Source organism: Mugil cephalus, chromosome 10, assembly GCF_022458985.1.
Source record: "Mugil cephalus isolate CIBA_MC_2020 chromosome 10, CIBA_Mcephalus_1.1, whole genome shotgun sequence".
NCBI lineage: Eukaryota > Metazoa > Chordata > Actinopteri > Mugiliformes > Mugilidae > Mugil > Mugil cephalus.
This window is the reverse complement of record NC_061779.1, coordinates 22,635,475-22,648,920: the sequence shown is the minus strand read 5'-3', so window position 1 is coordinate 22,648,920 and position 13,446 is coordinate 22,635,475. Positions and strand designations below refer to the sequence as shown.

The 13,446-nt window shown below is 42.8% G+C and overlaps 2 protein-coding genes across 4 annotated transcripts in view; one reads left to right on the top strand and one right to left on the bottom strand.

Moving 5' to 3' along the window:
• Positions 1 to 7,123, bottom strand: part of LOC125014483 (transcription factor SOX-6-like) — a 92,039-nt gene extending 84,916 nt beyond the window's left edge. The window contains exon 1 of one of the 3 annotated variants that reach the window (XM_047595573.1): positions 6,703 to 7,123. The gene's annotated coding sequence lies outside the window, so the exon portion shown is untranslated. Of the gene's footprint in view, positions 1 to 5,252; positions 5,960 to 6,702 lie in introns of those variants that run through there. The other 2 variants (XM_047595571.1, XM_047595572.1) reach the window with 2 other exon arrangements.
• Positions 7,124 to 8,521: 1,398 nt separating this feature from the next.
• On the top strand, positions 8,522 to 11,912 carry c10h11orf58 (chromosome 10 C11orf58 homolog). The gene is made up of 5 exons (XM_047596365.1): positions 8,522 to 8,695; positions 10,073 to 10,156; positions 10,304 to 10,364; positions 10,567 to 10,676; positions 11,294 to 11,912. The coding sequence occupies exons 1-5, from the start codon at positions 8,642 to 8,644 to the stop codon at positions 11,528 to 11,530; spliced, it is 546 nt and encodes a 181-aa protein (XP_047452321.1). The 5' UTR covers positions 8,522 to 8,641; the 3' UTR covers positions 11,531 to 11,912.
• The last annotated feature ends 1,534 nt before the right edge of the window (positions 11,913 to 13,446 follow it).

Below are 13,446 nucleotides of genomic sequence, written 5' to 3'. Positions count from 1 at the left end.
AAACATTCCAGTGCTTGTATTGTCTTATGTATCACACCCAACCCGTCTGCTTTTGTCGAGACATTAAACTTTCAAGTGGATGACACCCACTTCTCTGCATTGACTGAGTCATTGGTAATGTTTCAAATAATTCCAGATTATTTTTATGCAGAATCAGGAAAATACCCAGCAAATAAATCACCACTGTAGTGTCTCGGTAATTAACAGACAAAAATACAAAAAGCTGCTCAATTATATACTCTTGTGGGGACACTTGCCATTCACATATTGTTCCTAAACTATTTAACATCTCAGATAAGGATCATACCACACAACCCAGAAAAATAGTCACACAGATACTCGATGCCCAGCAGAGACAATGACTCATAACATCAACAACTCCATTTTCCCTCTAGTCACGAGACTCTCTTGTCATGATAATAAAAAAAAGCTCCAGCTAGTTGTGTTATTTGATATGACAGCATTTTTTTTGGTTTTAGTTTCTTTTCTTATTTTCCACAAAAGTAAAGAAAGCGATTGCGAGGGAGTTCTATGTTCCCTAAACCTGACAGAGAATCTAAGTCATGTCAACCCTCAGGTTGTTATACCTCTATACCTCCTTTAAATGAAAGTCAAAAAAAAAGGATAGGGAAAGGCAGATAAAAAGAAAAAGTAGGAGAGACCAAAGCGAAGTGGAGGAAAGAGGAACGACGGAAAAGCATGAAGACATGAAGACATGCTCGTATGTGATTTCCTCTTTCTGTAAAATCATCAGGAGCAGTGTAATTGCCAAAGCATCTGCCGCCGCTGCTGCTGCTGCTGCAATCCAAGGCCACGACTGCCGACTGACAGATAAAGACTCACTGGAGCACATGTGTCAGTCACCTGGTCACCCACTAGTTTTGTAACAAACACAAAGAGTCTGCAGTCTGACTGGCTGGATTAAAGAGACTGACTGCAGCACTTTACGCTCATAATTTATTTCCAAGAATTAGCAGAGAATCAACTGTTGAGGACATTTTTCCAGGGCTCCCTTTTTCACCATTTACATTTGAGGGCTGCGCCTGGCAAAGCTCCAGGGGTCGGTGAAGTGCAGCAGAGAAAACACAGAGGTTGAGTAATGTCTTTTTGCAATGAGTCTGCAATCTTCAAGCGAAACAATACGGTTAAAGGGATGGGATTTGAATACCCAAGCGGCAATGAATAATAACTGGCGAGACTAATCTCTTTTGCATACAACATAAAAGAATCTGAAGAGTGGCGTTTTAAAATAATTAGAGAAGGGTTAACGTACACTACTCTGATTGAAAAAAAAGAGTGTTTGTGTTTCTTTTGGCCTTTGCACTTCCTGACGTCTGACATAATTGGGTTCAATTTTGTGAAAATTGAGCCCAAACTAATTTAAATCAGTGTGCTCCGTCCCGTTTGGTGTCCTATTCCAAGAAAACTGCGGCATCCATTTGCTTTTTCTGAGCTTTCATTGTGGCCATCGGCTCACTTAGAAAACGCTGATTTGTAGCCACGTACTAAATGAAGAATATTCAATATTCTTGTCATATTTTTTCTTTAAAACTGATTCAGAATGACAGCTGCGTCTTTGATAAACCTTGACTTGGCAAAAGTATGTCAGCGTTAAGTGAAAGTTCCAACCTGCGCAGCCTTGTAAGTGAATTTACATGTACCATGAGCTGGATTTGTTCTGTGCAGGATTTCTCTTTTTAATAATACTTCAATTACTGAGTACCTACTTTCCCAAGAATGACTTTCAACAATGGCAGCTCTCTGTGTTGTGTCAGCGGAGAGGGATGGTGAGTTTTTCCACTTGAGGAAAGGCGAGAGCACGGAGAGAACGATGTTGCAGGTTGCCATGCCAAGTAGTTCACAAATTACAAAATGAATAAACAAGAATAAAAAAGGAACTTTGCAAATGTCTTTCATTCCAGATAATCATAGTAGAGAATTATTAAGTGGTTTTAAGTTTAATGTGGATTCAAGCCACCCTTTGTTGTTTTTCTATCCAGGCAGGATGCCAGTTCTGTGTCTGTGTTAACAGTGCAGCAGCCATTCGTCAAAGGCTCTTATGTAAACCATACATTTATAAATCTCACTCCGTCCTTTGCAGGAACATAATAGGCATTGTTAATGCTGCAGTCATCAGAAGTCGGCGAAACACGCCCGGATAAATAAAGGAACAAGACCTCGGTCAGAAACGGGCTGAAAAATTTAGAATGAACTTCATTATAGCTGTTTAGAACTTCAGAGGAAGATGAAATAATGCGTGTAAAGATGCGAAATGAAGTTGAAGAAGGCGAGGAGGGTGTGTGTTTGCAGGGGACGGGGCGCTTTTGTAATCAGGAGCCGCTGTGTCGAGTCAGCTCTTAATTCTGTGCTTTGTAATTGGGCAGTGGGGAGCAGGTGCTGGAGAATCTGTGGCAGAAAGGAGAGGCTACCCGGACCACCGAAAAAGAGGAGAGAGGAGAATGAAAAACGCCGCCCCGTTATTATCCAGCTCTGGTGGAAAATGAGGAGGCTGTTTCCAAGGTTGCGTAGTGGTGGAGCACAGAGGAGGGATCCACAGAGCGGGACGTCCACCCAGCGGGGCACACACTCACAGTCGAGGAGCACACGCGCACGACAAGGACACGGCGCCGGATACACACCGAAACACACCTGACCGCGTACAAGGACACGCATGCACTCACACTCTCACTCAGAAGCAGATACACAATTACATCAGTGGAAATGCACATGAGCACAATTAGTCCCACGCTTGTCTGATTATTTAGCCGGCAATCACAGAAACTCAAAGGATTTAGACGTCCACAAACAAAAAACACACAAGCACACACACACACACACACACACACACACCGTTCGTACAAGCACACCTAAGCTTCATTGTGGTTCGGAAACTTCTGGGCATCTGCCAGGATGCTTCAAGTGCTCATTCTCCAGGGCCCCAACCTTTCTTTTTCTACAGCAACACTGCAATTTGGGTGTGCCGTTGGGCCAGAGATAAGTATAGGCTGACTAATATGCACTTAGGACCCAGGGAGAAATACTTAGGGCTAAATGTTTAATTTGTGTTTGTACAACACATGTCCAATTTAGGGGCTGGTGTCTCTTTCAAAGAGCCCGACAACAAATAATTAGGACTCTACGGATCGGCCACAGACTTAAAATGGTGGAGAGATGGTTTTCCGATGAAGGTGAATGACATCCTCAAAAAAACAACATATGGAAACACTTCAATCTGCAACACTGTGGTGAGACGGGGGGGCTGATGTTTTGCTCAATATGCAGGGTAAATAAAATAACTGTAATGCTACGGAGGGGCAGTTGAAATCACGGTGCACCCTGATGCTCGCATCAAACTGAGTTTCTTTTGCACATCAGAGAGTAGCGGGCGTCTAATCAATTCCAAATTCAGCCTCAAAATCCAGATCATTCTTCCTCTTTCTTCCTCCCTCTCAACTGTCAGATCTCTTAATCTTTGGCGTTTACATCTGCTTGTATCCTCTTTCGGCTAAAGAGTCCCTTCGCATCACTCCACAGAAAAAGGCCTCTCAGAGCCCAAGAAATATTCATGTGGTGTATTAGAATAACACGAGAGCAAAGGCTAAATTTTTAAGTGTGAGAATTAGACCCTGAGGTTTGTGTTGCCGTGTTTGATTCTACACCAGCTTGCACACTTTACTAATTTGCAGAGCTTAAAGAAGGAGAGCTTGAGAAAAATGAACACATAAACAAATACGTGTAATGGTGGTTATTTTGATCATTTGAAAATAAATGTTTTGCAATGAATGATGATGGAAAAGATCATGAAAAGACTCAAATGTGATCAGAAAATGTAATTGCCTGCATCAAGGGAGATTTTCCCTAAAATTCAAAATTCAATAAAATCATTATATGTGAAAATATACACGCCCAAAATGAATATGATTTTTTTTTTCGAATTTGGGGAATCTAGAAGATAGAGAAAATGAAATTCAAAATGAAATCTTTTATGTTGATTTATTTTCTGTCACAGGAGGCGACTGGTTTAAATTCTCTTCAGACGCTATCGAAATTTTTTACGCACGGTTTCTAATGGCCATTTCATGTTGCTGACAGAATCAGAAATGGACCACACAGTGACCCGTCGCTGTGGCCAGGCTGACGCGCCTGTTGTCAGCGCTGATTTCCACAGAAGAAGCGGAGAGAAGGGGGGGGGGGGAGAAAAGAGAAAAGCTGCAGGTCTCCCTCAGACATCGGGGAGAGCGCAGACATGCAGCCCGGGACAATGTGCTGAATTGGCAGCCTATATATAAGTCTGCCATTTGGACACTCTAATGCCACTTTACCTTATGAGGGAACTTCGACCCGCAGCACCTGCTCAAAACAAAATGCCATAGGAGATCAGCTTCAGCGACCCCCCAGCTCGGATTGTTTTTCAGACAGACACTCTCACTTACAAGACAGAAAGAGGAGGGGGCGCTCTATAAATTGTTCTGCCAGAGTCCAAACAATTAAACAACTTGTTGGAAATTGTGATTTACTGCGCGGGACGACGTGGGCAGGCCCAAGCTGGCAACTGGTGCATCTGTCAAGCCGGGCAATTATAACTTTGAATAGAGGAGTGATTTGGTGTGCAAACAAAAACGTGGATGCGTAAAACAATTAAAGCTGCTCCTGTGAATTTGTCCGTTCTCACTATAAAGGCCGCAGGTGACGAAAATGTAATGATTCCAATTATTAAGAAATCAGTGAAATGGTTATCCGGACTATCCGCGTTTCCTCTATAGCGGTTTTCAGCCTCATTTTTTTTTTTTTTTTTTTTTTTTTTTTTCGTCATGCCCGTGTGATCTCTCTCTGTGCTCCTCTAAAAGCTTCTTATCTGCAGGCGAGCAGAGGCTTATCTCGGAGGTGTAGCGTGGCTCTAAATGTGGGGAACACCCTGAAGTGACTCTATCAGCCTTTGCCAGGCCGTTGTCGTGTGCCTTGTCCTCCTGTACCCCCTGTCACATCCTCAGCGATGACTGAGGACAAACTTTCACTCGGGAGACAGACCCCGCTGCTTGTCCGAGCAGCAGGCTCTTCGGTGCGCATTAGGAGCTGTCCCTGTCCGCATGGCTCAAGTCCACACACTCGCAATTAACTTCACACCCAGTGCCACCACTCTATCAGGCTGCACGGCTGTCAAGCGAAATTGACACTTATCGCCCATAAACTTAAGACGCTCGCTGCAAACGTTCAATCATGAAGAAAATAGAAGGGGAAAAAAATAAACTTACAGGATAAATATTCAACTCTCTCGCAGTGCAGGGCCACGGTCCTGTTTCTCCCGGTATTGTCTCTCAATGGATCCGTGTTAGGACTCCGGGTCTATTTTAATTTATGACTCACGCATTCTTCTAGGGTCAGTCGCCGTGACCTCCGAGGCGGAAAGTTAAGTTGGGCACTAAAGACGCCACTTTTTTCCCCAGCTTTTCTTCTCCCCTCTACACTATTTTCTCCCTGCATGTGTGGGGGAGAACGCAGGGCACCACAGTTTCGCTCCTGGCTGAAATGTGCACTGTGGAGAGGCAGCGCAGCCGGGGACGCGCACAGGGAGCAGAGGTCCGACAAAGCGCGACGCGTCCATGATTATGGACAGAAGTCTACCGCTGTGTGGCCGAAGAGGAAACTACTGAAACTAACAGCCCATAAACTCTAATGTGTATGAACTATGGGATGACTCGGAGAGGCCCTTAGATTCCCTGAAACTAAAATCTAAAACGGTGTTTAAATATTCAAATTGTGCCCTTAAAAACGTTTTAATTGGCTTGTGGTGATTTGATGCAGATCCCTTTGGCGCACTGACTTTTTCTAAATGACATTTGAACGTGACTTCTGAACACACAAACATTTTCTGTTGACGAAGAACCGCTCGACTATCTCTTAACAGTGCACAACAGGGATGAAGTGGAAGCCTCCGATTTCCTTGCACAATTTAACTGCATCTTTTATGTCTGAAATTAACCTGGAATGTCGTTCACTTGCGTTACACAAACAAAGACAAAGACAACGATACAGAAAATGAAATGAACTGACTGACACAAGTTTCTGTCAACTTTTGCGTTGTTTCCCTAGAATGACTGATTTATTTTTGGCATGACAGTGGCGCAAAATCCCAAACTTTTTGATAAACAAATTTATTTAATTTAAAAAAAAAAGTTTTTTAAAGTTTTATTTAAATGCCGCTCCGTTTGTCACGTGGTTTTGATGTACATATTATAAACATAATTATAATATTATTATAAGAGAAAGAACATTTTTATAATAATTAGTAGACTACTTATAAACATAACCAAGAACGGCAGTGATTATAAATTGTCATTACTTTATTAAAAACGTATTTTAATAAAGTTTTGTGACTTGGTGTAATTTTAGATTGGCTGTAAAAGCCGCGAATTATTCAAGTATTAGTATTTAAGTACTTTTATACAATAACACCAAACTTTTTCTACGACTAAATCCTGTGAGCTGTTTCTTTAGGTCATGTAGGGTCGACCGAGTCAAACTGGGGTCCAGCTTCAGGTTCAAGGCAGTGATACAACCCGAATCAGCTGCTGTCACCGCTGTTTGTTGTGGAGTGCAGATAAGCGGAGTGCGCACACAGACTTTTCAAAACAACCAGCCCAGAGGACGCGCCGGGTGACGGTCCCGGTGCTGTTCACAGCGATGCAACAGGACTGCTCTTACCTGGGTTCACTTTTTCGACATGCGCTGCGTGTTTCTTTCAAACTTGGAAGATTGTTGCGGGCGATGAGGGCAGAGTTTCGGCACCGGGGGCGAAACAAGAGTCAGTTCAAACAGCCTTCAAATCCCGTGCGTAAAGTCACCATAGTTGGAGCGTGGCGGGGACTTTGGTAACTCCTCTGTTTGCGCTCCGCCGAGGATCAGAAAGTAAGCTGAAACACTTCGGCGTCGTTGTCAGAAGTAACGCTGAGCCCGGGGAGCTGTCATTCGGAGGATTTTTAAAAAGTATTTTTTGGTTATTTCCGTCCGGCACTATGTTGAGGTTAAGTGAGAGTGCGGGGCACTGTCGGGTAAAGAGGCAGAAGCAGGATAACCCCTCCTCTCTCTCCCTCTCTCTCTCTCTTTCTCTCTCTACCTCCCTCTCTCTCTCTCTCCCTCAATAGACTATTTATCCGTCTCTGTCCGTCTGTGTGACTTTCTTTGTGTACAATGGTTAAATAAATATGGAACACTATGTTTTGTTGTGCTTTATTTGAACTTGTATTTCCTCTCCATGTTCCACACGAACTATGCGGTGTATTGGTCACCTGGTCTCGGTGACCGGACCGGTTCGATTAAAATATAAATAAATAATAATAATGATAATAATATAGAAAAAGTAATGGATTGTTGTTCTAATTGCTCTGATTTAACCAGGGACACGTTTTCTCAAAAGGTTCTGTTTCAAGTTTCAGAGCCTTCATCACACAAAACTGAATAAACACAAATTTTAGTCACAGAGCAATTAATGATAAATATCTGTCTTATAGTCTATTTATGTCACGGTGTGTCCATCAACACTTTTTATTAATAAACGCAAAACTGAAGTTTTGGGCGAGTTTCTGGTCCTTTAAATCAATCAGTCAATCACAGTCAAACTTGAAGTCATTAATTGCGCTTCACCTTCTACCTTCTCTTTTCTAATATTTCCTCTCTCGGCGTCTGTTCAGTTTAACTAAAAATTAGGTCAGGGAAGAGTTTTTCTTCTTTTTGCTTCAGGAAAAAAATACATATTAAAAATGTATCTATGAAGATTCTTGGTGAGACGTTCTCAAGAAAACTCAAACAAGTCCAGTTGCCTGCGTTTTTTTTATTTATTTTATTTTATTTTATTTCGGATTTTACAAAACGTCGTAAGCGCATTGACAAGACCAGCGTGCAAATACACCAACGACTGTGTGTTGCAGAAATGAAGTTATTGCGTCCTGTCAGAGGTGTGAGCGCCTCCGGGCTCCTGCTTCATTACGTTTACTCTTACGCCACCTATTGGCGTTTTTGATGAAGGTTACCCATCAGTCGGTTCACTACAGACTGCTGCGCGTATTCCCATGCACCACATGCAGCACTACATGTGTGGGCTGCAGGTCACGGTAACAACATACATGCATTTCCAATTAACTCAATCAAATCAGTGATGGTTAATGTGTTTAAACTTTAAATGATTGAATTACCATCAGGGAAATGTATTTCAGAAATATTTACAAGCTCACGGAGACAGAGCAAAAAGTAATATTGAAAATAGGAATTCTGGCGTATTTTTTTTGTCTGTAATAACCTTTCCAAAAAAAAGAGAAAAGAAAAAGAAAGTCGATTCCAATATACATAGCAATGTATTCATATATCTAGATAAATAAACGTGATTTATGGTGGGGATGTTGCTGACTGGATTTCAAATACCTGCCTCTGTGCTTCTGATGACCGGTTTTCTGCGTTGAGGGAGACGCTACACTTCCCTCCGAAGAGCGGGAGCATAGAGTCCATCTGCCAATAAGTCCCCCCTGCAACACAAACGAAGAAGAAGAATGAGCAGGAAGTGGCGACACGGAGGATTGTTGACAGTTGAACTAGCGCTTGCTAGGTGGTATGCAACTTTACCGACATATTCCTAAAGCTGTCGTTCAGTATGACTTCTCCAGAAGACAGACATGGGACAAAGCGATCTGCATCTCCCGACCAAGTGAGTAAAATGACAATTCGTAGGTAAAAGCTAGTAATTACTAAGATATGGCTAGCGTCGCCCTAGCATTTTTGCTAACGATAGGATTGAAGAGCGTTGTCGTGTAACATGAGCACGTTGCAAACCAAACAAAGTTAATTCAGGTATTCAGACTGACTTAAAACTACCAGCTAAAACATAGAACACAGTTGAGTGTGCAGTATAATGTATAACATACTGCGCTTCAATCATTGTTCTTCTTTCTTAAAATTTCGCACACGTTATCTACTGATGTTAAGATTACATTTCCACGATACCGTGTGTGAGAGAGAGAGAAAGAGAAAAGTTACAACGTCTTCCTGAGGTTCAGGGTGATATCTCCAAAGAACCCACTGTCCAAACAACTGTCTGTTAAGCAGTCACACACACCGCAAGAAGCGAGACATTTGTTCTTATTCTGGAGGTGAGCAAGAACAGGAACAAAGTTCTTTTGGGTCAGGGCATTTATACTTAAGGAATGCCCCACCCCCCCCGCGACCCTAGTGAGGATAAGCGGTAGTAAAAGATGAGATGAGTGTCCATCTCCAGGCTGGGAAGTCCTCCTAGAGCGCGACGCATTGTGGGATTTGCGCGAGATGACGGACAGAGAGGCGGCTTTCTTATTATTTTCGGATGTGGCAGGTAGTTTAGCTACTGGGAGCTCACAGAACCAATCAATCAACACAAACCACGCCCACTTATGATTTCTGACCAATCACAGAATAGCAGTTGGATGCTACACATGCAAAAAGTTCTGCCCCAACAAAGCCTAGACTCCGAGAAGTGACAAATTGGTTCTTGCTCATTTTGTTCTTGCAGCCCTCGCTTGAGAGTTCCCACAACTCTTTCTCAACGCATCATCCGGCAGAATTTTTTTCTTGTGTTGTGTCCGACAAGGATTCTGATTGAAAAACTGGAAATGGGTGTGGTTAATGCGAAACTGTGGGAAAAAGCGTAAATGCTAGCGGCCGCTATGAGATCCCATCCCAGGGTGTATGCTTAATGAACGGTGTCTTCCGACGGACACAGTGGTCAAAGCGACATCTGAAAATAACGAGAAAAGCGCCCTCCACACCCCCCACAACGATTAGCTCATGTGATGTGTGTTGCAGTGGGACGGCCCTATGAGGTTTCTTTCATACACTGCCCTGGCCGAAACCGACTTTTGTTCTTGCTCATCTCGAGAACAAGAACAAATTTCTGTACCAAACTTTGTAACAGTCTGAAGGAAAGCAACAACTGTTCACATTTGAACGACCATACCTGTTCTCTTGAGATATATCTTTTCTGTCACTGTCTACCTGAAGGCATTACCCTTGGTCTGCTAGTCCAACTGAAAGCAATATTTTGTCTTGGCAGGACGACTCGACCCAGTGGGCGTCTGCTGACTTAGGAAGCAGTGAGAGGAAGCAAAAGTTTTTACGGCTGATGGGCGCTGGCAAGGTTGGTATTGTAGATTATCTTACTTTCAGTGCAGTTTATTGTAGACCAGTATTCCACATCAAAATAAATAACTACAAAAGTTGTTTAACTGGTCACTGGCAGAAGTTGTGACATTGCATTTAAAATGGGATCTCTCCTGTTTTCCAGAAGGAACACACTGGGCGACTTGTCATTGGCGACCACAAGTCGACGTCCCACTTACGCAGTGGTAAGCTTCTTTATTTAGCTTTTGTAAAATGCTGTGCTTGTTCTGTCCAGGTAAAATGTCCCATGCCACTTACCCATGCATCCTTATGCCCAATGCAATTAACCGGGCCTCCCTACTACACATCCGCCACACAGATCTATCCATCTATGGATAGGCCTGTAATGGCTGTGTGTGCCTGCTGTGACTGGTGTCTCATCTACAGGGCAGGAAGATAAGAAGATCAACGACCAGCTGGAGATGCAGTTCCAGCAGGGCATGGATGGGAAACTGTCAGGCCGGAACCGGAGACACTGCGGCCTTGGTTTCAGTGAGGTGAGGGGGTTTCTCAGCCTAGAGGGCTACCTACTCCAGCATAAATATGTTATGGTAACCTATGATGCAGCAACATCACTATTTAAACATGCGACTGCGGTTCAGTATGTAGATGGTGTTGTCCTTGAGCCAGAGGGTTAGTGGTTCAATTCCTGGAACACATGTGTAAGGACACTGGGTTACAGTGTCCATACACATGTGTTCATGGCATTGAACACCAGTGTGTGTGAATGAGAGAGTGCATGTGTGAACAGATGGGGAAATGAGTCATTATGACTCTAAATCACTTTGACTACTAATTGGTAGAATCGAGCTATATACATACAAAAAGAATATACAAGTCAAGGAAGAAGTAGTCTCAGCAAAGATGACAACCTTAATTTTTTCAGAAGTCAGCAGCCACTCTGCCTTGCAGTCTTAATTAAAAGGCATTGTTAGCCCAGACATCAGACAAAAATGGTGTTCACTATGAATTATTCCAGTCAACTGGCTAACCAGTTCTGTTAAGAGTCAGTCCTAATCCGTTAACTTTCTGAACTTTTTAGATATTGTGTTTCCAGTCCATCTCCTTGCAGGTAAAGGAAAGATAAATGATCTTATTACTCTCTTTTCCACAGCCTGAGCCACAGCCAGACCCACAGCCAGAGTCGTTCCCCTCACCTCCAGTAGAGGGACAGACAAAAGAAGCCGAGCCAGAGAAGTCCACCAGTGAAAAAGAACCCACAGAAGCTCATGACAAAGGCTGCGATCCTGACCCTGAGGAAAAAACCCCAGACCAGGCCAAGACCGGCTCAGACAGTAGGAACGAAGGAAGGAAACACAGCTACAAAATGGCCTTTGTGAAATCAACGTAGGGACGAGGGGCTGGGCAAGGAGGGATTAGTTTTTGTAATCTCAAATTTGTACAGTTTGATGTTATTCGTTTGAACGTAGATGGTGAGCAGTCACTTACATCATTCACACTCACGCTCGTTGTTTGACTATATTCTTGGTGCATGTCCGCAAAGAAGTAAGTCTGCAGGCTGAAACATCAGCTTTCCACCGAGTGGTGTTTCATCATGTTAAGATGGAAAAATCGTCCCATTTTTATTTTGTTTAAACATTTTAACAGACGCTGCATTGACCTGTATTGTGTTGGATAATCAGGATTATTTGCCACACAGCATGGTTGGTGTACACATTATCAATTTTGTGATTTCCTGTTTGAAAACCAATAAAAGGAAGTGTCAGTTGTAATGACTGGTGGTCATGTTATTAGAACTGCTGTTAATGGGTAGCAAATGAAATATCAGGCTGTATTTGTTTTGTTTTTTTCATTTAGAATCGATATGGTATTACTGCTCTACACTCACTTGTTCAAGTGATTGGTGCAATTACCACCAAATGAACTACGCATAAAGTCTGTTTTGTGCAGGGGAGCCCTCTCACTTAATTCATACATTTTTAATGTCTGTAATGTGCCTTGACCCTGCTAACTGCTGGGAGAGGAGAAGAAAGGAGCAGCAGGAGGAACAAGGTAAACATACATCTGTCATAGATAAAGTACATCTGATTAAAGCGTATGTAGAATCTAATCATGATACTGAAAATAAATATTAACAAGAACATATTAGGGTCATTAAAGTGACAGTGACAGTAATTCTATCACAGGTGAGTTAGCGGATATAGTGATTGAATAGGAGAGACTTCATAGGCAGGTTGGAGTGGATAACTAAGCCACGACTGGGCAGGTTTATGAGACCAGGACCACACCTGAATAAAATGAATAAGTGTTCTTCTGAAACCCACCCCAACATCATCCAGTTCAGTGCATCCGTTGATTTTATTCCACTGATGTTTATTGGAAGTTGTGATGATGTGGGTACTACAGTTCTTATATAAAATTTGTTTGGGATGGCAAGTTTAGTTACACCCACAAAGCATTTCATTGTTTGACATCAGATAATCTGTGTTGCTAGAACACCTAGAAACTCGAACATTTTGTGCAGCACATTTTTCCAAATGTGAAATGTCACTAAAACCAAATGAGAAAAATGTGAAGTATTCTTTTGTTTATTTCAACAATTTAACTGGAAGGAAAAGAACTAAAGGACAGTCTGAATGAAAGTCTCTGTGAAGACAGGGTGTAAAGTTTGGCAGCAGACTTCTGTCAGGGTCTGAACCGTTTGCTATCGCTCCCATCTTCTTCTTCTTCTTCATCCTCATCTCTCGCTCTTTTTTTGGAGCTTTCGGCCACTGGTCTGGAGGAAGGCGCTGACTCTGGGTCTTTCTCTTCAGGGTCACTGCTGGAGACAGCCTGAGGAACTGCATTACAGCACCTGAACCGCTTGCTGCTTGTCCAGTCATCACTCTCCTCTTCTCTCAACCTCCTCCGGGATCCTACAGGCCCTTGACTTGAGGAAGGAGCTAATGCTGGAACTTCATGTTCACTGCTGTTGTCGCTGTCACTTCCCCAGTCAGACATGTAACCCTGAAGTTCCTCATCAGACTCTTGATCTTCATCGTCACTGTCAAGATCTTCCTCAACAATGACAAGGTTGTCACGCTGAGCAATATAATTCCTCAAATAAGCCACGGCTTCATACTCCAGTCCATGACTCATAACTAACTGCAGCCATGTCATCGCTCTTTCATCGAACCGACCACTTTGTGCAATTTCCTCCACGAAGTCAAGCCAGTGGAGGTGTTCCTCTCCTGCAAGATCATTCACACAATTGTGTTACCTCTGATAAAAAACAAACAAACAAAAAAAACCCACAAAGTGTTCTTT

Excerpts from the sequence above, each read along its gene's own strand:
- c10h11orf58 (XM_047596365.1), top strand. The coding sequence starts at position 8,642 with ATGACTTCTCCAGAAGACAGACATGGGACAAAGCGATCTGCATCTCCC. Across the intron at positions 10,365-10,566 it reads GACGTCCCACTTACGCAGTG|GGCAGGAAGATAAGAAGATC; the intron begins GTAAGCTTCTTT and ends TCTCATCTACAG. Across the intron at positions 10,677-11,293 it reads GCGGCCTTGGTTTCAGTGAG|CCTGAGCCACAGCCAGACCC; the intron begins GTGAGGGGGTTT and ends TCTTTTCCACAG.